This window comes from Knufia obscura (genome assembly GCF_036327395.1).
Source record: "Knufia obscura strain CCFEE 5817 isolate CBS 148926 chromosome Unknown scaffold_1, whole genome shotgun sequence".
NCBI lineage: Eukaryota > Fungi > Ascomycota > Eurotiomycetes > Chaetothyriales > Trichomeriaceae > Knufia > Knufia obscura.
Genome location: NW_027042687.1, coordinates 3730003 through 3751154, shown reverse-complemented (window position 1 = coordinate 3751154; position 21152 = coordinate 3730003). Strand labels below are relative to the sequence as shown.

Sequence of the window (21152 nt, the reverse complement as noted above, 5' to 3'; positions counted from 1 at the left end):
ACATATCGACTCGTGTGAGCAGGAACTGCAGCCACTGTACACCAACTCCAGCTAAGTAGCACTAAATCATGTCTAGCCAGCTCGAACGCTAGATCCGAAAAACGTACACAAACATTCATTAGCTATGCGCCGTCGACCGTCATATGCAAGAACGCTAGATAAGAGACCATGTTGTTCGCTGCTGCTTGCTATGGCGTAACCAACCATCAGTGGCATATCTTGGCTTGCATTCAAACTACCTGGACGCTCCTGTAGTCGTCCCATTCGTGAATATAATCTGAAGCTTATCAAAGTCCGCCTGTATCATTTGGCTGCCTGCCGAAACCTCCACCGTGCTGTTTCCCGGGTCACTAGTCTCCAAGTAAGTCGCAAACGCTTGATGCGCGGCCACAGCAACGTTGACCTGCGGGTTGTCTTGGAGGACGTACAAGACCACCGTTGCCGCGAAATCGAGTTGGGCATCTGTTGCTTTGATGCCCTTCGTTGCTGACGGTGTCGGGGAAGCAGAAGTTGCTGTGGGTATTCCTGTGCCTGATGAAGGAGCTGAGGATTGACTCTCGGCTGGGACATTGGTGGCGTCGTTGGAGGTCGCATAGACGATGCCGTTTGCGCTTTGCGTGGCGTCTTGTCGTGGTTGGAGCGTACGCATCGGCACGTGGACGAGTTGCAGGCGTTCCGCAGCGGGTTCGAGTCCATCCACGATAACGAATCTCTTGTTCTCTTTCGATTCGGACGCTGGCAAGTTCAATGCTGGGACGTGTGGTTCCGAGCTAATCATGCCTGGTAACATCACGAAACGCCTCGCCTTCGCAGACGTACTGCCTGCGCCAAAGTCAATGAGTGAGTTTTCACCCGAGCACGAAAGGTTATTGTAAGCGAATGTCGAAAGGATGTTAGTTGTGTTGAGGAATATGTTGAACTGATTCTGGGCGCTATTAAGCAGAGGCATGACCGAGCTGCCGACAGTCGCATTCTTGTACTCGTTTTCACCTTCTGTAAGTGTGGCAGAGATGCATTCCGGATCTTGCTCGGTTGTACAGTCGCTGCCTGTGAAGCCATCGACGCATATGCAGGAGCAAAGATTGTTCGCGACCACGCTCACACCTCCGTTCTGGCACTGATGAGTTGACGGACATTCTGCTGAACCGGTGTTTTGACGGTTCCTCGGTAGAACAATCAAGAAAACCGGTACCAGAACGGCTGCGGCAACAAGCAGGATCACGATGATCAGAACAAGCACGAACACTGGTGGTGACATCCCGCAGCACTTCCGCCTAGGTTTCCTCTCCGGCTCTTGCTGTCCATCGCCAAAGCGACCCAGTGATGACTTCGACGCCATGAAAGCTTTCTCTCCGTTCGGCCACATCGTAGTGGGTCGATCTCTTCCTGGAGTTCCAGTCCCGTCGGGTTGCGGGAATGCATTCAGCACATCCGAATATGTTGAGTCACGCACTTTGTTGTTATCACTGCTCAGCTTTTCGCTACTGCCAAACCACTCCATCCGACTCGCAGTCCTGCCTCTGTCAAGATTTGAAGCCAATCTTGTCGCCCTCTTGATCAAGTCTGACAGACTTGTCATGCTGCCTCGGGCCTCAGCCTCCCGCACAATATCCATGTTGAGCTTCGGTGGACGCTTGCCTGGCGGTATTTTCGCGCTCATGCCAGGTTTCTCGTCTGCCACGATCGGGTGTGTTGACTTGTGGGACATTGGTGTCGGCAGATCGAAAGCGAAGTTTGACTTCTCGTAGTCGTCTACGTCGTGCTCGGCTATCGTTGACGGTTTCGAATCCCGATCATACTCTTTGTACGACGAAACGCGCCTGGTGTCGCGGTTGTGAGTGCCAGTCTTCTCCGTATAGACAGAGGTTGGCGATTCTGGATCTCCTTGGAATGGCATGCGTAGTGCTGGTCCATCACCGTGTGAGTTTGGGGTTCCCGGGCCTAAGCCTTGTTTTATAGCCGCTGTCAGAGCCGCCATCGTGGCTGCCTGGTCTTCCGAAGGTAAGGTCTCGGAGTCACGGAGAGGCAGACTTTTCTTGCTGCTGCTGCTCTTTAGTGTGGTCATGGTCGGTCTGGCCTTTTTACCCATGCTTGCCTGACGGACAATGGAAGGTTCTGCTTGGTGTCTTTCGTCTTGCGTGGGCAAGTGCGGAGCGGTATCGCGAGGGTCGAAGGTAGGACCTGCCACATATTCCGAATCAACCTCAGAGATGGGTCTTGAGTCTATAGCAGGCTGCGAGGAGGATAGAGCTGAGATATGGGAGAAGTGACGGCCGTGAGGTTGGAAACGGTTGGGTGGAGGAGGCGGAAAAGCTTCGTCCTGTATATGGTCGTAGGTAGCAGAAGGCTGTTGATACCCATGCTCTCCGTTTGTTCGGGTCGTACGATCGTCCGGACGTCGAAGCTGAGCAGGCAGAGGTCTTGCATGTGGATATTGAGGTCCGGGTCTATGCTGGTAAGGTCTCGGAGGTGCAGAAAGCTGAACCGGTGGTCTCTGAATAGGGCCATGGTGTGGTCGTGGTACTCTGCTTGCCTGCGGATGTGGGTTGCCGTATCCATCGTCCGGTCTCACACGCCTCTGCTGGCCATTTCCGTACTCCATTCAGCCGCCTTGCTGACGTCTAGTACAATGCTGCTCTCGAGGAAATAGACTCGATATGTAACAATCGATCTATGTTGAAGAGTTGCTTTGATGAATTCCTGGATCGGATACTAGATCGGTAGAGATATTCTGGTGAGTAGATGTCTGTACATTCACTCAATATGTGTCGATCTTATGATATGGTAGTGTAGCTCGGGCTGATATCTCTGTCGGCTAAATCTGTGCAAGCGGCCAGCGCAGTCGGGTATAAGAATGAATGTTGTGTATATCGCAGAAGCAGGACTCGAGGACTGAGGGACTTGTATGGTACCTTCAAGGTATAGATCGGTGGCTGACCGAGACCTGGTTGCGTCGAAGAGGTGAAGGGTGCTTCTCGAGTAAACGAATGGACGCACACAAAAAGTGTGCAGTGATTGTCGATGCGACTTAGATCGTTTCGAACGACCAGAACAAAACCTGCAGCAGATAGGCCAAGTGAATGAATAGAGAGGAAGGAAGAATAGACCGTAGTAAGGCTACTGACAATGCAGACTCGGAGTTCTGGAACACCAAACTGCACAGAAAATGAGGTGCAGATGGACCATCCTGGAGCCGAGCATCGCCTGTCTCCAACAATTTCAGGAGTGTCGTTGGTCGTTTTACATGGGCGGGTCTGGAGCAAAAGACCCTAGCAAACTCAATCAAGAGAGATGCATAAGGTCTGCGTATTGGGCTAAACCTGTGCCTGAACCTGGCTTAACACCATCCTATCACGTCTGACGTTCATCGTGCTACAGGCAATGCGCCTCTATCTGAAACATGCATCATCGCACAAATGCTCACTCTTTTCATGTCGAGTGATGCTGCCTTTGAGCTGATTGGCAGATGGATTTGCTCCGAAAGTGATCGCTTCATGCTGTACGTGTATCAAGGCAACAGTTATCGTCGGATCCTCAATGTCTCATGTGCTCTCCTTGATCATTGTTGTACAGTAATCATACGAGGTCCAGAGCGCGACTTGGATGCCCAAGTGGTCATAGTGAGATTATCCCCAGGCCATGTGGCGTGTGGGCCGCACGGTATCATGCTGACCATAGTTCTTAGCTGGTGTTAGCATGGCGGCCGAAGAGTCCTAAGAGCTTCCCAAACAGGGGATGAAACAAGCTGATCCGGCACGAGGGACTCGAGCAAAGCGAAGCTTTCCCGTGTTAGCTCTAGCGTGCATCAGCTTATCTGGATGAGCCGCAGAAGTAACTTCCGATCGATCCACTTTCACACGCGATACAAGCATTTCATAGATCTTGATTCCGATGTCATTTCGGGCATCTGCACGACGAGAACGGCACAAGAGACAACGTCTTCGCATGGTCAGATCGCGGGTCTGATGTAGTACGTGCGAGTACTAGATGGAAAACAGCAGATCGCTTGTAGCAAGCGGTTCTTTGCAGCGTTGAACATATTTATCCGGAGATTAATGATTATGACTGAAGGTTATTCACGGAAACTATCCACCTCATACCGGTCTATGGCAAGCAGCAACCCGCAGTCGCATCGATCCTACATTGCGCCATCGTAAGTTCACAGCGTTGGAGGCGACGCCGATATCTGGCTGGTAGTCGAGAAGGGCACTTCCTTATGCGATTCATCCTCCTATTTCGACCTGGTAAGACGCCGGCTCAAGGACATGTGTCTGAATCCGAACCTAAAACAGAGCCAACTAATTCGACACACACTCGTGTACGACCTTGAAGCACTTGAACATGGGATAAGGCCAGATCCAACCAGATGCCTTGCAGATCTTCTTCCACTTATGGCACCAGTGCTGCTTGCCGTGCTTGTCCTGTTCACCACCCTTATCCCAAGGGCTATCGATCTTCTTGAAGGTCAAGAAGAGGGGGTCTCCGGCTGAGGACTCGAGGTCTGAGACCTCGGTGTTGTTGAGTACTGTGCTCAACCAGATCGGTGGGCTTGCGACCCAACTTTCTGCAACACTCTCGCCCATTCCAGAGTCCATGAGGCTTTCAGCCCAAATCTGCAGTGATTGTTGGTAGTGGCGAAGTCGGAGAGGCAAGCTGGTGATGGGATGGTGAGATCCATAGGTGCAGCTGTTTTGTTGACAGCCAAAAGGTCAACACCTTGTTCAACATCGGGCTAAGTTGTGTCTCAGTAACATGTCTTGTACCGGCATTGCTGAAGGAGGCTTTTACTTACGGTGAAGGTAGGAGAGGCATTTGCTGCTGTGGCTATGGCAGTGAGCCCGATGATGAAGGATGATGGCTGCATTGTGGCTGCTGCCGTTGGCGGGTGTCTGGAATGCGATCCTCTGGGGATGGTAGCACTGCCGGCAAACGGAGCTCGAATATCGAAGTTGTCAACCTGTGGTGAAGAGATGGAAAGAAGGAACTTCTCAATTGTGCGACAGGAGAGCCTTCATATACCCTCACATCGCGGTTTGAATCGAGCACGAACAACTTGTGTCTATATTGGACACACACATTGTTGTCGCGCTTTCCGCTGAAACCATTGAACGCAAAAAGGCACTATCACAACATCTGAGACAAGCACGAGTTGTTTTTGCTGTTAACAAACGACGCGATGCATATTTGCACCAAGAGCGTATGGTGCTGCTTCTTGGAGAGGGTTTTGTGTCCGCTATCTGAACGCCAAGGATACCTGTATTTGCAACGGCGGAATGAGCTCACTTATACTCAGCCAATCGGAGCAGGAGAAAGACCAACTAGTCTTCTCCGCCTCACCCAGAACAAGTTCATATCGACCTATTTGACACTACTCGTGTTCTTACCTTGCCCGTTGATGGTGGCGAACTATCAGATCTGCCGTCCTACACCTTGTGGGGGTTCGCTATAAACAAAATGAGACAGAGTCAACGAATTCGGTGGAAGGAGAAGCAGTCACTCGTCACATCCAAGAGTTGAGCACGTTCCTGCCGACCTTTCCTTACCTGGTGTTAGGATCCTGACCACTAAAGACGCCTTCCGTTGCTTGTAGCCACCACTTCAACGTCAGGTCATTCTTCGTATGATCGATTTCCGCCTGAGGTGGATGCATGCGGATGTTGTTGTCTCACCAGAATATCGCTCCAAGCAAATCGCATCTAACAACATGTTAGTGGTGGTGTGTCATCGATTGCGTTTTGAAGTAGACAGGCATCGAGTAGCTGGTTCCAGATGCCGGTTCAGGTTCTCCCAATATGGTGTGTGGGTATGTTGCAAATGATGTGATCGCCGATGAGGATGTAGTCCATATGCTGTCTTTCATTGATACGCTCACCTCGATGGACGAGAACACACGATCATGCGCACGATTTATCGTCGCGCTAAGGAAGTCTGGGATCTTATGCCTGATTGAGATACACGCTCTAGCAATAGTTAATGTCGATCAGCGCGACTTCGAAGTGAGTGTGGGGACAGCAGATGGAATGAGCAACATAGTCTGAGCTGGAAAGATGTATAAAGAACCCGTCACTTCCCCCCCAACGACGAACAGGTGAGGCAATCATCACTTCCAACCCATTCGAAATAGCCACAGATGAACAGCCATTTAGGCCCTTGACCACGAAGACTATATACTGGATTGTCGTTAACAGCTTTTGTCAGCTTAATTGCTCAGGTTGCAGAGTCCACGAATACCTGTGATCAGTGTCGCTTCGTGATCGAACCCCTGTGAGCAGGCCATCTCTGTATCCTCACATTAGCACTGATACCAATTAGATCTTTATTAGGCCGGCTCCAACATCCTCAGATCCGTTGCAACGGAGTCAGTCAAAATGTCCTTTCTTGCGGCACTATCCACAGTTACTGGGCTGATCGGTTTCGCCATGATACCAGTGTTCGGCACAACGGCTGGATTGGGCATAGCAGGTTTGAAGTCCACGAAGGAAGTTATCGAGGTAAAGTTCACTGCGGGCAGGTGTGGCTTAGGTGATGCTTGTGGGGGCCACATTCCATCCGTAGGGTTATGGGACCTTCATGGAGGATACCTCGGCTTTGACCACAAACACGGCCACCACATCGATCAGGGTGGCTTTCGCACGGAACACATAAACACCCTCCACTCGAGCGGAAGGCCGCGGTACATAGCCGTGGCTGCACAAAAGAAGGACGCAATCTGTGTATCTTCTATGGCTGTCGCTTACCCAGATGGCGAGCCAGTCATGATGGTTATGGACCCGCTCACCGTCGATCAATGCGGCATGCCATGGTATCAGTCTCTCGAGACCATTGGCCACCTCGACCTGCGACCACGATGTGTCTGGATAGACGGATCTGGCAAGTCTAAGAACCGAGCAGCTGCGGGTTCGCATGGAAACTACCAAGATCCACCTGCAGGCTTCTCCCTGGACATCGAGGCTTTCATGCGGTATAACTTCAGCGAACACAACGCGAAGCAATGGAGTGATCAGCCCGAGCTCATATGCGGGCACCAGGCTCGCTTCAAGAAGTGGGACGACATGAAGGGCCGGATTACTGTCCCCGTCTTCGCAGAGAAGCCACTCAAGTATGGTCCTGATGGCTGCGATACCAAGGATTTCCTGGCGAAGGACTGGTACGAATCGGAACGTCTCCATAATGACATAAGGCGACGAAGCGCCGATGACGCAGGTAAGAGACTGGACTGATTGTCAAGTAAAGTTCTGGCTAACAAGATCTGCACAGACGACAATGACCAGGACGAGGAGGAGAGCGACGAGACAATAGCGGCCAGAAAAGAGCTGTTGCTTCACGGCACTCTCGTCAAGGGTGAACAGTCTGCCGAGGCCCTGTGTAGCTCTGCTAGCTCATACGGGCCGGACTGGTACTCCTACGAGGAGCACCACTACTGCCATATGGAGACCAAAACCTTGTTGCCCGGTTGCTCTGCTGAAGTGACCGAGGAATGTTTTGACGCGGACAAGCACGAGGTCCGACACAGGTTCTGCGGTTTTGGCAGAAAGTGCAGGCGAGGGCTTGCCGGCGCCATTCCAGTCAAGACGTTTCAGCGCATTGGGATGCTCGAGACCCAAACAGAATGGGCATTGTTCCCTAAAGGCTGAGTTAACCGTTGTGGCCGATAGTTCTATTCGTTCATGTATTCAACGTTCGATGGAAGACGAATAATGTGAGGTCCAGAATAAGTCGTGGCAGCTCCCAGACATAGATAATCAACAAGAGACATTTCATACGCTCAAATTCTTCTTGAGATCTTGGCTAATGCAGCGTATGGCGGCGGCGGCGGCTCCAGTATGCTAATACAAATGATTCGTTGAGCCAGCGTCGACGGTGCCCACCATTGCCGACGGCAAGTCTCCCAGTGGCTGACATTTACTGGCTCAGGTGTATCTGCCGTTTAGGACATATTAGATTTAGAAGAACAGGAACATGAATTCATCGGATGCAATCTGCCACAGCTGATCTTGTTGAAAGGGCAACTCTGCCGAGATCACTCTTTAGGCAGTCGTCATCCTTAGAAGGACTTGTGAATCTCTTTCTTGCTTGACCTTGCATACGGTAACCTATGAACTATTCCTAGGTTGCTCGAATATCACGGGCAGGTACGACTCACCGGGTAGACACACGACCGATCATCTGACATCTTCTTCCTGGCACGTCAGGTTGTAGGATATCATGGTCCGGGAAGGCTCACCGGACACAACGGCAGTCGTGCGTGTGGCTGGCTAGTCTGAGATGCACAAACGCTATCATGAATATCGCCGTCGCGTCCCGTAGCGATAGTCTGCAACTGACCCCAAGTCCTTCATATTGCTAGATGTTGGCCGTGCGGGTGCAGAATGACCCAAGGCAAGCCTACAGCCGTGCTTTCCGGAGGAGCACTGGCTGTTCCCTTACGCTACAGCTCTACTGAACAAATTGAGAGCTTCGGGAAGGCAATATCGAACACCATGAAGCCAGCAAAGGTAGGCACGAGTGACTCGCTGACTTCCGTCTCGGGTCTTTCGCACCTGCTCCGCTCAGGACTTAGGTTATGCCCTTTCGAGCAAAAAGGATGCAATTCTGCCCTCATATGAGTGTCACGACCTTGGTCCGGAGATACTAGCTTTTCTCGCTCGTCAACAGCGGTGATGTCTTGAACTTCTACAGACCAGTCGGACAGGACTACGAAGTTCAGCATGACGGAATCACCTGCAGCCGGATCCTCGAGTTCGACAGCATCTACCTTGCCTCGAACACCACAGCGTAAGTCTGGTCTCATTCGATAAGAAGAAAGCAAGTCAGACTAATAGTAAACCCAGCACCCTTCAGTCCGCCCAGAAGAAGCTCATCCCTTGCCTTCAGTGCAAATCGTTCGACGAAAGGTCCCCCAGCTCAATCAAGCGCTCCGTCGGCGCAGACTATAGTATCTCCCAATCAACCGCAACCAAATATTGGGAGGAAACGGCTTGTGGCACCGCCTCCACCTCACGATGCTCCTTCACCTGTCCATGTTGCTCAAATGCAAAGAATATTCCAGAATGCAAAAGCAACTCTGCACCGAGATATGGCAGCAGCATCTTCTCCAGCGAGCTCTATCGAGTCCCGCATGAACCTTGACCCAGGTAGTCCGGCAAAAAGCTTGAGCATCGGAGAGTCAACCGGGCAAGAGCAGGATGCAGATGCAGATCGGAAGACATGGAGATACTCTACAGCACCTCAGAACCTTGCTGCTGTCTCTGTAGATGTACGAGAGCCTCTCCCATCGCCGACTCTTCCGGATTTGCTCCTACACCACATAAGCCATGGAACTGAAGGCATCGAAGCAGTCAGTAGTGGCTTTACCTCGCCCAATATGCGCGAGTCATTTTATGGCATCCACGAAGCTATCGCTACGGCACTTCCATCGTCTGGAGACGAATCTGAAGACGACGGGAATGATTCCAAACCGTCAATAGATGCTGTCTTGGCCAGCAGTATCGAAGAGACTGAGCTCGAGAAGCCGCTAACACAGCTGAAGTTGACAACAGAGGACACAGATGATGAATCTAGCGAAGAATCACCTATTGTCAGGCACCTCAAGCGGCGATCCTGTGGCACGTCCATGGAGCTAGAGCTACCCAGTTCGCCAGAACGGAGCATCTTCCTATCAGAGACCGCAGAAGCCGCTGCAAACTCAGCTAAAGCTAAAAGAAAGCTATTGAAAGGCATACTGAACGATCAAGCAGACGACGGTCACGTCGGAGGAAGTACTGTCACTGGCCAAAGCCTCGATATGAGAGCCAGTATGCGATGTCCTGACCCTGCAGTACACCGCCTCAGTGCAGGAACGCCTTGTCCTGAGCCGTACATGCACAGTCAAAGCCCGTTGATGATGCAAAGGCCTGTCTCTGCGGCAGGCTCGGGCATGGCTGCGCTCGGTCAAGATGGAGGCCAGTTTATTCAGCACGTGCCAGTTCCTGGTGCCTCTCGAGCAACATCGACAGGAAGCCCAATGCCATTTGCACGTGGAAGAGCACGACCTGCAACAGCTGACGGGTATGCGCATCCTCAACATATCAGCCCATACATGCGGGAACAGCTGCAGATGAATACGCTTCACGAACATTTCAGCCCCGGATGGTATTATGTCCAGGAGCCAATGCGGCCGACCATCAGGCCAACACTACGTCCACAATATTCATTCTCAACGGCTGCTTCGAGGTCTGTCGGTGCTGACCAAGCTCCCGATTCACGTATACGTGATTCGTACAAGACAGACACCTTGACTGCATTGGCCAAGCCCCCTAGCAGATACCGGAAGAACGGTATTGGAGCAGAGGCAGCACCAAGAGGCGTCAGTAGGTACTACCAAAGACCGCCTTCTTCGATGCGACCACCCAGCGCTCAGAGTAGGCCAAGTAGCAGGCGCACGTACACCAGTGGAGAGGATGTCCGCTTCCGCAGTAGTCCACCTCGTGTACCTGGCCCGGAGCACTACATACCTGCTAGACGCAAGCGAGCCATGGACGATTCCTTTGTCATTGCTGAAGATGTCAGTGACCAGATTACCCGACCTACATTGAGACTGCAAGGCAGCGATGATATCATGGAGGTCGATGAGCAAACAAAAGCCGCTGTACGCATGAGCATATTTGGCACGAACCCACCCGAAGCATTGCATCAAGCTCGACGCGGACTCAAGGAGTTGAGTCCTAACGTACAAGTCTACAGGAAAGGGACACAAGAAAATGCCCATCTGCGCAAGAAAAGGAGACCCAGCTACTGGGACAACGATCTGAAGGAGGTTCGCGAGTCGCCTGCGGGTCGTGGTGGTGTCAATTCTCCTGTGTCGGCTCAAGAGAGCATGAGAGCTGAATTCGAAATTGCTTCTTTGAATAGGACCGAAATGGACCTGGACGAGGATGACCTTTCCGGTGAAGTTGCAAGAGCTGGGATGGACTTAGAAAAGAGGCTCAACGCTTTCAGGACGGAGAAAGCCAAAGAGCTTGCTGGTAGAGAAGTTGAAGCAGGTCTTGGGGCAGCCGGATGAGCAGATGCGTGCACTTGGAAGACAGAGATTTGCAGTACTTTGGGCTTATCTAGACTTACTTTGTGGTTGCTAGTACAGCATGGTCATGTTTTGGAGCTCAAACGGCTGTGTATAGGAAGCACACGGCAACAGCAGCAGCCGTAACTTAGGGCGGAATAGTGCTTCGAGCATGTATATGAAGAACGTATCTTGTGTAGCCGTAGCAACAAGAGAGCATAAGCCAGCCATATCCCGTTCATTGAAGTAATTTAAGTGTCCAACCTACGCCGCGGGCATCAAGAACAATGACTTAACGGCAGGATCCAGAAATGGGCAGTATGACGGTGCCATATCGCACTCGTTGGATGAAGCTGGTGTTAGCTTGGGGTGTGTCCCCCAGTGGTCAGATACTGTATCTGCGCAACTTGATCGAGACTGTCCGCATCATCGCTGCGAGATTGGAATTATTCATATATTCCAATATCAAATTTTGCTTCCACAATCGACACATAAACTCCCCGCTGGTGTAATGGTTAACATCGCCGGTTTTCATTCAGAAAACTATCTGTACATCTGTACCCGGCAGCTCGGGGTTCAATTCCCCGGCGAGGAAAAATTCATTTTTGCTCGTTTTCATGCTGTGGACTCATTTTTTGGTCGAGAACTTCAAAGAGAATCGACTGAAGACGAGAGGACAAGCAAGCTACGTCGTGTGTGACATATGTGCAGATCAGTGACGTTTTGTTGCCAGCAGATGATCGTGTCTCCTGGCGGAAAATCAACGTTGCCGGAGTATCCGACAACCTTAACTAGATACCTACGAGCACTGGCGTACTCCCGAGCGCTGACATGTATCGCAGGCAGCATTTAGTACGCTTCTCAGAACGGGCTTCGTCTTGGTAGTGGTGTGGCTTCAGGTGTGATGTTCAACAAGGTACTGGTGTGCTCCTGGGACGAATTTCCGAAGCTGATCTGGCCAGCTTGATTTTCTGGCCGGAGCGTGTCTCTGCTCGAATATGTACGACGGAGCGGGATTGATAGCTTTCTGCTATCCTCCTCAAGCTCAGAACGTAGCGAGGCATAAAAAAACACGAATCACAAAGACGTTTGGGTCTGCAGGAGCAGGAGAAGCTTGGCGACCAGGTTTGCTACATATCTACCTATCCTTCTCTGGAGCGGACTGCTTCTGATTCTTTACCTCCCTAAGCCTACTACCTCAGGTACTCTTAAATTAAGCGGAAGTCAGTTTCTCTGGATGGGATCGTGACGAATGGCACGCCCCTGGAATACCGAGAGAACCAGAGCAAACTGGGACCACCACTCGATAGCTACGACCACTGACACTGCTGGATATCATCGACCCAAGACCAGCTCCAGGACTGGTAAAGCAGCATTCAATGCCGGCGTTGCTTTAGATGTCTATCATCAAACCCTTCGTACGGGCACGCTCGTATGGCATAACGACTCGGGTTTCATGGCAACGATGACGTTGAGAAGCTTACTCGGAAGCATAATGGCCCTTTTGGTCACTGCTGCTAGGCTCGACTTCGATCGAGGCGATCATCATGGTGCCCTCCTTGGCGATGATTCGGTGCTCCCTTGCTCTTGAGAAGGTAGATTCTTGCCATGCGTAGGTCGTGCAGAACCACTACGCCGTCGGACATGGTTTACTCGATGTGGTTCTGAATTCATGGGATGGTCATCTTCTAATTTCGTGGTACAGGCCAAACTCATAAAGCCATACCAGATCCTAGCATGACAGAACATACAGTAACACTCATTCCACTTTTCTATCCTATTCGCAATGCAAATAACAGAGTCTATTTCGTGCTGACCATCTACGTCGACCCATTCTCAGTAGGCTTTGGCGCAGCCAATGTACCCCGAACACCGCCCCTCCCCTTCGCTTCTCTCGCCGTTATCTGCACACCGAGATCCGAATCGATATTGATCGTGACCTCCAGCTTCGTACCCTTCTTCAGACCAGTAAACTGGAATTCTGCCAGTGGTTTCGTGACCTTGTAGATCTTCTCTCTGAGCTCTTCTTCCTCGTCTTCATCTTCGTCACTGTCTTCGTCATCCTCATCGTCTTTTGTGCCGTTGGTTTTCGCCGTTGGCTCTGCTTTTGTGACCTTGATGTCTCGCTCGCCTTCTGAGATCTGGAGCAGGACGTCGCCCTCTGGTGCATCGATGATCTTGGTTTTGCGTGCTGGTACGGCTGTGTTGGCTGGCACAATGATGTTGACCGAGTCCTTTGGCTGGCCTGTAATCTGCACACCGATGATCTTTTGCGTGTGTGGTGTCACAGTGACCATCTCGTGTGTACTCTGCTCGATGTCCTCTTTGTCGAACTCTTGGATCATGGATGCTTGAATGGCTGCGCCTCGTGCGCTCAGCTCGGATGGGTTCAATGAGCCCGTGGTCGTCGCAGGCGCAAGGACCTTCGTGTTATCTGGGAATATACCCTGCACGTTCTCTGCAATTTTGGGCACATGCGATGTGCCACCGGATAGTACCACCTCATCAATGTCCAGAACGTCCAGGTCCGCCTTCTTGACTACCTCCTCGATCATCCTTGTAAACTTCTGGAAGACCTTCACGCTCAGGAGTTGGAATCTCGTCCTGTTGACAGCGGACCTGAAATCGACGCCATCTGCCAAGGACTCGACGGAGAAGGTAGCCTGCGCACTCTGACTGAGGGCCTTCTTGACGGCCTCGGACTCGAGTTTCAGCTTGGCTAGACTGCGGTCGTTCTTTCTCGGATCTGTTTTATGCTTCTTCTCAAACTCTTTCGCGAAGTGGTCTATTAGGACCTGGTCGAGGTCTTTTCCGCCGAGATCGTAGTCGTGGGTCGTGGCTAGGATACTGTAAAGTCCACCGCCTGTGCATGAGATGACGGCTGCGTCTGACCTTGTGCCTCCTAGATCTGCGACTACGATGACTCGATCTTGGACGGACTCGGGCGCTCTCGAGTCGTAGGCTAGAACCGCGGCGACGGGCTCGTTGATAAACTGGAGGACTTCGACGTCGGCAGCTTTGGCAGCTTCCGCGATGGCAGCTTTCTGTTCAGAGGTGGTATCGGTGGGGACTGTGACGACGGCTGAGGTGATCTTCTTGCCAGTGTAGTCTGCAGCCGAGTTTTTCAGCCTGCGGATGTGTCGAGTTGTGATTTCTGAAACAGAGACGTTACTGGGTTCATCCTCCTCCTTGTCTTGCACAGTGAACACGACCTGACCATCCTTTTCTACGGGATGTGCTGAGTTCTGGCATGGTGTAGGGTCGATCTTGTTGTAGGACTTGCCAACGTAGTCCTTGAAGAATGCGACTGTGTTCTTCGCATTTCTTACTAGCTGTGCCTTTGCTTGTGTGCCGTGGTATTCTTCTCCCTGAACATATGATAATATAGAGGGGATCTGGCGGTCTCCTTCTTCATTTGCAATCACTTCGACCTTTCCTTCTTGCGAGATATGCGCTATCGAACTGTATGAGTTGCCAAAGGATATGCCGATGGCATAGTTTTCTGGGGCTGTTGCCCCGTTGGTTTCATCGCTCATCTGGGATATCCTGGTGTTAAAATTATTGCCCAAAGACTGCAAACGTCGAAAGAGAGATTTGGTTCTGAAATTCGTGGTATTAGAGCAGAGTGATCTTCGATGCAAATTGTTCGAGAATTGTCCGCAAGTCCAACTTTTTTTCCAGCCCTCACATGTCAGAGTATCGGAAAGGGCAAGTAAAGCGAACCAGCTTCTTGATTGGCTCAGGTAGCATCCTACATATATTCTTTCAAGTTCCTCAAGCAGGTCTTGGGTTCCAAGTACCTCATTTGCTGACCCGTAGGAAGACTTTGGAATGGCAGAAGCCCTTGTTGTCCTTCCGGGCGATGCCATCGACGCATCTTACCTTCCTACTGCACAAAAGCGGAAAATTGGTCTGGGCATCAAGCAGGAGTTCAATTCTAACGACTTCACTAGCACAATAGCTGGCAGAGTCGAGGTTGACCACCGCAAGAAAGCAGCACAGATTTCGACACCTCATGGACGGTATGTAGGCAAAGCAGGCGACTCAGTCATATGCCAAGTCAGAGGAGCATCATTTGAGACATTTCATCTCTACATCAATGCTTACTCACCACAAGCAATCCTGTCACATTTCTCCTTTGAAGGTGCAAGCAAGAAAACTCGTCCACAGCTAAAGACCGGAGACGTAGTCTATGCTAAAATTGCATCGGCTCAGAAGAACACGGATATTGAGCTTACGTGCGTGAATCCGAGCACCGGCAAAGCCGATGGGCTGGGCCCGCTCAATGATGGTATGGTCTTCGACGTCAGTCTTGACCTTGCCAATAGACTGCTCAAGAAGCAGCTGGCTCCATTGATGGAAGAACTAGGCAACAAGATCCCGGGTGGCTTCGAGATTGTCACCGGAAAGAATGGCAAGGTTTGGGTTCATTGTGCTGACGCTGGCGCGAAGGGCATCATCGCTGTCGGTCGGATACTTCATAAGGTTGACGAAGGGGAAGTGCAAGAGAAGGAATCGAAGAAACTGGTCAATCGGACACTGAAAGAGACGGGCCTAGGCTGAGCTCTGCAATGAAGTCTTCAGTGACCTATTCACAGGAGATATGTGGCGGGGCTATCGTTGTCCTGCTGATCCGAAACTGCCACTGGTACTTGGAAGTCGACTGCAGAGACTGGGTCTTTATCTTGAAGAACTGAAATACCTTATGCCAACACTCGAGCTCTCGTCATTCGTCGCTGGAAGTCTCCCCAAGCTGCATCTAGCTTTAGTACCTAATCTTAAACATCACATCTTGAGGAACAGTGCGATAATGGATGCCAAGATGCAAGCCGAGACAAAGGAAGAAGGCACGCACTACGAGAGTGGTGAAGTGTCACTATTCCGTGGTCAAGAAGCAGAGCTCATTCCTCTTGTGCATACGACCAGGAGCTTTGATTTGACGTTCTACATACTTCTTCAGATGGTAGACCTGAAACAATGGCGCACTCCTAGGATCAAGATCAGATGGGCTCGCCTCAAAATCGCGACCCGGAGCAGACGTTTTCCCGGCCGAGCAGATTTACATGAATGTCGCAGTCCCGACATTTGTAGTCCTCTGGAGATTGGGACAGCGAAGGAAGGACTACCCAGCACATTGTGCTTTGGAGCCGATAGCAGGCGACAGAAACAGCGATCGAGTTACGTTCAAGCTGCGTTTCAGAAATTACAGGGCAAACTCGATGGAACCACATGGGCCCAGAACGAGGTTGACTAGCTGTCACTGACCCAAGGCATCAAGCATGGGGACAGAGTCCGACTCCGTTGCGGCTCGATGCTATCTCCCGCCGCAGCATGAAGAAATCTGATTACAATGATCCGGAACATGTTTCACTGCTCACTGGTGTCGCCAACGCCCCGATCGGAGTTCACAAGTGATATCGTGAGGTAGTGAAAGCTGACAAGCTGACACCAAGTGCAGATATACTGTTAGTACGGCACACCAACACTGCCTTGCAAACCAACGTCTATACCTTCTTCTTTCGGTCTTCTTCTAATGTACGCTTCGCCTTCTAGCCTCGCCATCTTCTCATGTTTCCGGACTATCGACGATTTCGGTCCAGTCAATTTGAGTCTACTCTACGAATCACTGTATCTTCTCTGAAAATGGACTCAGACAATCGATCTGAGCCCGGCAATCTATCGATGGCCAGAGTGCTCAGCCGATCAATGAGACAGGCGTTGACGCGCAACTTCCATCGCCGGCGTTCAATACACGAATCGACTCCGAATCCGAGTTTTAGCCCAGAGACACCAACGCTACTACACTTCCATTAGAGTTACAGCAGATGATCTATGCAGAGTGGTTCGCATCAAGCAAGTGGCAGATAATCGGCACGCCATCTCGCTCACGATTCCGTCAGCCTTCTAGGCGAAATGAATCGTGGATATCAGGGTTGAGACGCCAAAGAGCCAAGAAGTACTGGGTGATCTTAGAGCTGAACACAGAGGGTGGCTTTCCGCGCAATGCAGTGGATGTTCGGATTGTGTCAAGAGCATTCTATGAGGCATGCGATCCGGTCTTCTACAGAAACGCCACCTTTACACTTCCGGCTGAGTATGCATATTCCACACTGATCAGAGCCTGGCCACACCCACAAATTCCGGTACCATTGCCGCTGGGCGTCAGGTTACGCAAGCTTAGTGTTTTGATCACTGACACTAAGTGGCTCATACCAATATTGACCCACCGAAATTCGGATGGAACGACTCGACGGATGCTGGCATTTGAGCGTGCGCCATACTTGGAGGAAATCTGCGTGCAGCTTCTACTTCTCTGTCATCCACTGCACGCCGCATACACTGGCCTGCCTGATTGGATGCGAACGGAGGTGTTGACCTTCGTGCATTCGTGCAAAGATTATGGAACTACTATACAACTTAGACCACCTGCGTCCGGGCACATCTGGGGCGCGTTGCACAGTTTGTCCGGGCAATGCAGGCCGCTGCGACAGGATGGTATTCAGATGCAATCTGCTCAGTATGTGGTGGATGCCGTGAGTGAACGTGCTGCAATCGATCTTCTCCTACACGCTCTTTTCTTGAAAGCTGATCTTGAGGTCGATGAGACGGCAACGCCCGGCAGCATAGTGAGTTTGGACCCACAACGCGAAGACGAACTCATCACGGACGTCTTCCCCAAAGCGCAACGAAAGATTGAATGTGGTCTATGGTTGAGCCGCGAGCCTGCTGCAATTTGAGCCGCCCGAGTCCGAGCCCGACCATGTTTCGCACTGGCAAAGACGTTGTCGGTTTGATTTAGTCCCGTGGGGGCCCTCGTGATCCCAGAGAGAACGAGCAAAGCATGCCAAAGAATCATCAACATGCCAACCAGCCAAGATGGGGTCACCAATAGATGCATTTCACCCTGGAATATACCAAGTCGCCAACCAGACCACTAACTTGCTCAAATGTTTCCTGACAACAAGATGCCTGACGCAGTCTTCTCGTGAAATGTCAAGCCAGTTGCTCACAGCATGGTCCGGTTCTGGGGGTAAGCCAGCGTGGTGTAAAGAGTTGTCGCTAGTCCTTGTCACCTGTATGAACGCCGGGGTCACGTTGACTTCCTGCGCGGGGGTGGTTCGAGGAAGAACCTGTCACTTATGAACGACTTTCTTCTGACAGACACGAACGCAGACATACAAGGTGCAAAACTTACTACCATCTTGGCTGTTAACGATTAATGCTCAAACTTTGCACTTTATTGGTGTACAATCATTGCTCTTCACATTCCCATAGAATGTCTACTCACGCCTCTCGGTTGGTCGTCCCTCCACCAGTCTACGAAAGTGCCAACAAGTGCCGTCCTCCAAAGCTTACGGTCGCACTTTCCCAGATATTGCATCCACTATTTCGTCTACTTTCTGCTCCTAATAGGGAGGCACCAGCGCACCCACCGAAAAAATCAACACTCATGTCTCTAGCATATGGATTACGGCGCATGATCCTTGTGGAATGGATTCGAAGCAGTGAGTGGCAGCTCACCCCTGCTAGGAGACTACCACTGTTCCGCCAACCTCGCCGCTCGTCGTGGAAGAAGCGACCGACACGCTGGGTAATTGCTGAAATCGGCACCAAGGAAGAAGTTCTCCACAACGCGGCGGAACTGCGAATGCTCTCACGCGACTTCTATGCAGAGTCTACTTCTGTGTTTTGGGACATGGCAGTATTGAGCATCGCGAGCTGTTGGGGTTGGCATGACAAGAATGGTCACGGCACTCGGTGTGCTCAGCGGGTTCAACCCATTCTTCTGGTCTTCAGTAGCAACTTGCAAAGCCTGGAAGTGTCCTACCACCAACTAACATGGCTGACACCAAGACTGGAAGCCAGTATTGAAGAGCAGAGTCGTCCAAACCTGTCCTTTGGGCTCGCTCCCCATCTCAAGCATCTGTATCTCTGGGCCTCATACAGATATGAACCTTGTGCTTGGTACTCGCCGCCAGCAGAATTCATAGCGCTACTTCACGCCACCAAGACGTTCCAAGTCACGATTACATTCAGAGTATATAAGGGATCTGCCCACGGTGCGGTAGACATTGGTCGCTTTGTCACCAACGATGATTCGCTGGACACGTTCGCACCGGACGCATTCAGATGGCAGTGGATCTTCGACGATTCGGTCAAGGAGTCTGATCATGAGAGACTCGCATCGATTGCGGATAGAACCATTGACCAGTTCTTGCTACGGGCACGTACCAACTCAGAGCAAAAGGAGAAACTGTTTAGGCTCAAATTCCCTGCGGCGCTGAGCATGGCAGCGGCAGGTATGTGGCATTGGTGCTAGGCCTAGCAGACGAGGCAAGCATCCAAGCTATATCGCAAGGTCTGAATAATGCCCCAAGGCTATAAGTGAATGCACGCGACGTATTGTGCTCAAAAGAATCGAGCCGCACCCGAAGAATATTTTCAGTTTGCCACAGCCTAATCTGCTTGTCAACAATGCAGGATCTCTTGCTCTTTCAGCGCTCCAAATACGGCCGTGCCGGGCTTTTAGGTGCGCCGCAGAATGACTCAAATTACCTTCACTCGAAAACTGCAACAAATGTGGGTCACAAAGTGCAAAGCCCACATTGTCACTCTCCCGACCACGATGCCGTGTGCCTAATACACGAGACGCTCTTGTCCTGCTTCAGTTCGCTTTCTACAACGTTTTCATCTCATCTACTCCCAACTATATTGCGCAGATACCTGAAAGACGTCCACTTGAGTCCACCATGTTGCCTACCATGAAACTCTTCAGTCCAGAATTCGACGGCCAACCTGCGTCTACGACTCGCGCACTCGCTGGTTCTGTCAGAGCGAAGCTTTACCACGTCCTCACTCAATGTCAATCTCGTCTCGCTTCGATCCGAGGCGAGGCCTTGAATACCAGTCCTCAACATCGGGCAGATGCGGTCTTGACACTGTCGGGTGCTCACCAGGTCGCACCACCCACCTTGACGACCCTTCCTCTCGAGATACAGCAGCAAATATACCAAGAATGGTTTTCTTCCATCTCATGGTCCATTATCGACGCCAATATCTGCACAGCCTGGGGCCGCTTCACCTACATTCCTCCAAAGAGCAGAACAGGCAAGAAATTGCTGAAGCAACGCCTGCAGCAGTACCAACCAGGTCAACCAGTCTATATTATTGCAGAGACTGGCCGATCACGTATACCCATGTGCAACTCGGTCGAACTACGAATGGTATCACGAGCTTTCTACAACGCATGCAACCCCATCTTCTTCCGCAAGGTCGCCTTCGATATATCCTGCAGACTATGGGACCTGTGGGCACATGATCATAAAGACCTGAAATTGCCTCTCGTCCTCAGCAGCAGACTGCAATATCTGGATCTGGACTTTGAGCATATCGAGCTTCTCTTGCCGACCCTCGTCACAACCACAGCTACGTTTACAGCAGGCTATCGACCTGAGCTTATCATGGCTCTCGTGCCCAATCTGAAGCATCTCGAAACCAGATGCAGAGGATCATGTTCACGCGTCAGCTTCGGTTACAAGGTCACTCTGTACGGCCCGGGAGACCCCCAGGTCCTCGCTTTCTGTCACGCACGCAAGATGTTCCGCACGACTATCACGTTCCTGGTCGAGTCAAATATCGGATTCGGGCTGTGCAATACTGTTTAGTATGTCATGGACAGCAAACACGGCGAGGGGCTGGCTGCACCTGTGATGTTTGACGTCGATTCGGCTGAAGGACAGAGTCCTTGCGACGTCGTGCCGCTACTTGAGAAAGAATTGATGGTACGACGTCGTGATGAGCTTACTGAGGAGGAGCAGGCGCAGCAGGAACGGGAGGTGGTCAAGGCTTTCGTGGACGTCTCAAGCACGTTTGGGTGCGACAGGTCGGTCTGGGGGCACCCTTGGGACTCAAAGCCGTGGGATATCGTGACAGCTAGAGGATGAGACAGGAGAGGCGAGTGTCTGGACGGTCATGAAGTAGCAAGTATTCCAACAGTTGAAAGTTGGGGAGGGCACCGGCATCACCTTCAGTAGGCCATAGGTTCAAGAAGAATTCCTGCAATCGAAGGACTACTCGACATGACCTTTTAATGATTTGATTTTGCATCTGACTA

At 51.3% G+C, this 21152-nt stretch overlaps 8 protein-coding genes and 1 non-coding gene across 9 annotated transcripts; 6 read left to right on the top strand and 3 right to left on the bottom strand.

The window, feature by feature from the left end:
* Positions 1-235: 235 nt before the first annotated feature.
* Positions 236-2508, bottom strand: PMZ80_001435 (uncharacterized protein; the record flags this gene model as incomplete). Its single annotated transcript, XM_064869878.1, has 2 exons — positions 236-2320; positions 2386-2508. The coding sequence occupies 2 exons, from the start codon at positions 2506-2508 to the stop codon at positions 236-238; spliced, it is 2208 nt and encodes a 735-aa protein (XP_064735375.1).
* A 1790-nt stretch (positions 2509-4298) lies between these two features.
* Positions 4299-4812, bottom strand: PMZ80_001434 (uncharacterized protein; the record flags this gene model as incomplete). Its single annotated transcript, XM_064869877.1, has 3 exons — positions 4299-4653; positions 4715-4732; positions 4793-4812. 3 exons carry the CDS (start codon positions 4810-4812, stop codon positions 4299-4301), a joined length of 393 nt encoding a protein of 130 aa, XP_064735374.1.
* Positions 4813-6368: 1556 nt separating this feature from the next.
* On the top strand, positions 6369-7634 carry PMZ80_001433 (uncharacterized protein; the record flags this gene model as incomplete). Its single annotated transcript, XM_064869876.1, has 2 exons — positions 6369-7203; positions 7258-7634. 2 exons carry the CDS (start codon positions 6369-6371, stop codon positions 7632-7634), a joined length of 1212 nt encoding a protein of 403 aa, XP_064735373.1.
* Positions 7635-8708: 1074 nt separating this feature from the next.
* On the top strand, positions 8709-11041 carry PMZ80_001432 (uncharacterized protein; the record flags this gene model as incomplete). The annotated part of the gene is made up of 2 exons (XM_064869875.1): positions 8709-8775; positions 8832-11041. The coding sequence occupies 2 exons, from the start codon at positions 8709-8711 to the stop codon at positions 11039-11041; spliced, it is 2277 nt and encodes a 758-aa protein (XP_064735372.1).
* A 494-nt stretch (positions 11042-11535) lies between these two features.
* Positions 11536-11633, top strand: PMZ80_001431. Its single transcript has one exon. It is a non-coding gene; the product is annotated as a tRNA-Glu (tRNA).
* Positions 11634-12858: 1225 nt separating this feature from the next.
* Positions 12859-14574, bottom strand: SSZ1 (Hsp70 protein that interacts with Zuo1p; the record flags this gene model as incomplete). Its single annotated transcript, XM_064869874.1, has 1 exon — positions 12859-14574. The coding sequence occupies one exon, from the start codon at positions 14572-14574 to the stop codon at positions 12859-12861; it is 1716 nt and encodes a 571-aa protein (XP_064735371.1).
* A 295-nt stretch (positions 14575-14869) lies between these two features.
* Positions 14870-15601, top strand: RRP40 (exosome non-catalytic core subunit rrp40; the record flags this gene model as incomplete). Its single annotated transcript, XM_064869873.1, has 1 exon — positions 14870-15601. One exon carries the CDS (start codon positions 14870-14872, stop codon positions 15599-15601), a length of 732 nt encoding a protein of 243 aa, XP_064735370.1.
* Positions 15602-16863: 1262 nt separating this feature from the next.
* Positions 16864-17775, top strand: PMZ80_001428 (uncharacterized protein; the record flags this gene model as incomplete). Its single annotated transcript, XM_064869872.1, has 1 exon — positions 16864-17775. The coding sequence occupies one exon, from the start codon at positions 16864-16866 to the stop codon at positions 17773-17775; it is 912 nt and encodes a 303-aa protein (XP_064735369.1).
* A 539-nt stretch (positions 17776-18314) lies between these two features.
* PMZ80_001427 (uncharacterized protein) lies at positions 18315-20703 on the top strand (the record flags this gene model as incomplete). Its single annotated transcript, XM_064869871.1, has 2 exons — positions 18315-19338; positions 19688-20703. 2 exons carry the CDS (start codon positions 18315-18317, stop codon positions 20701-20703), a joined length of 2040 nt encoding a protein of 679 aa, XP_064735368.1.
* Positions 20704-21152: the final 449 nt, after the last annotated feature.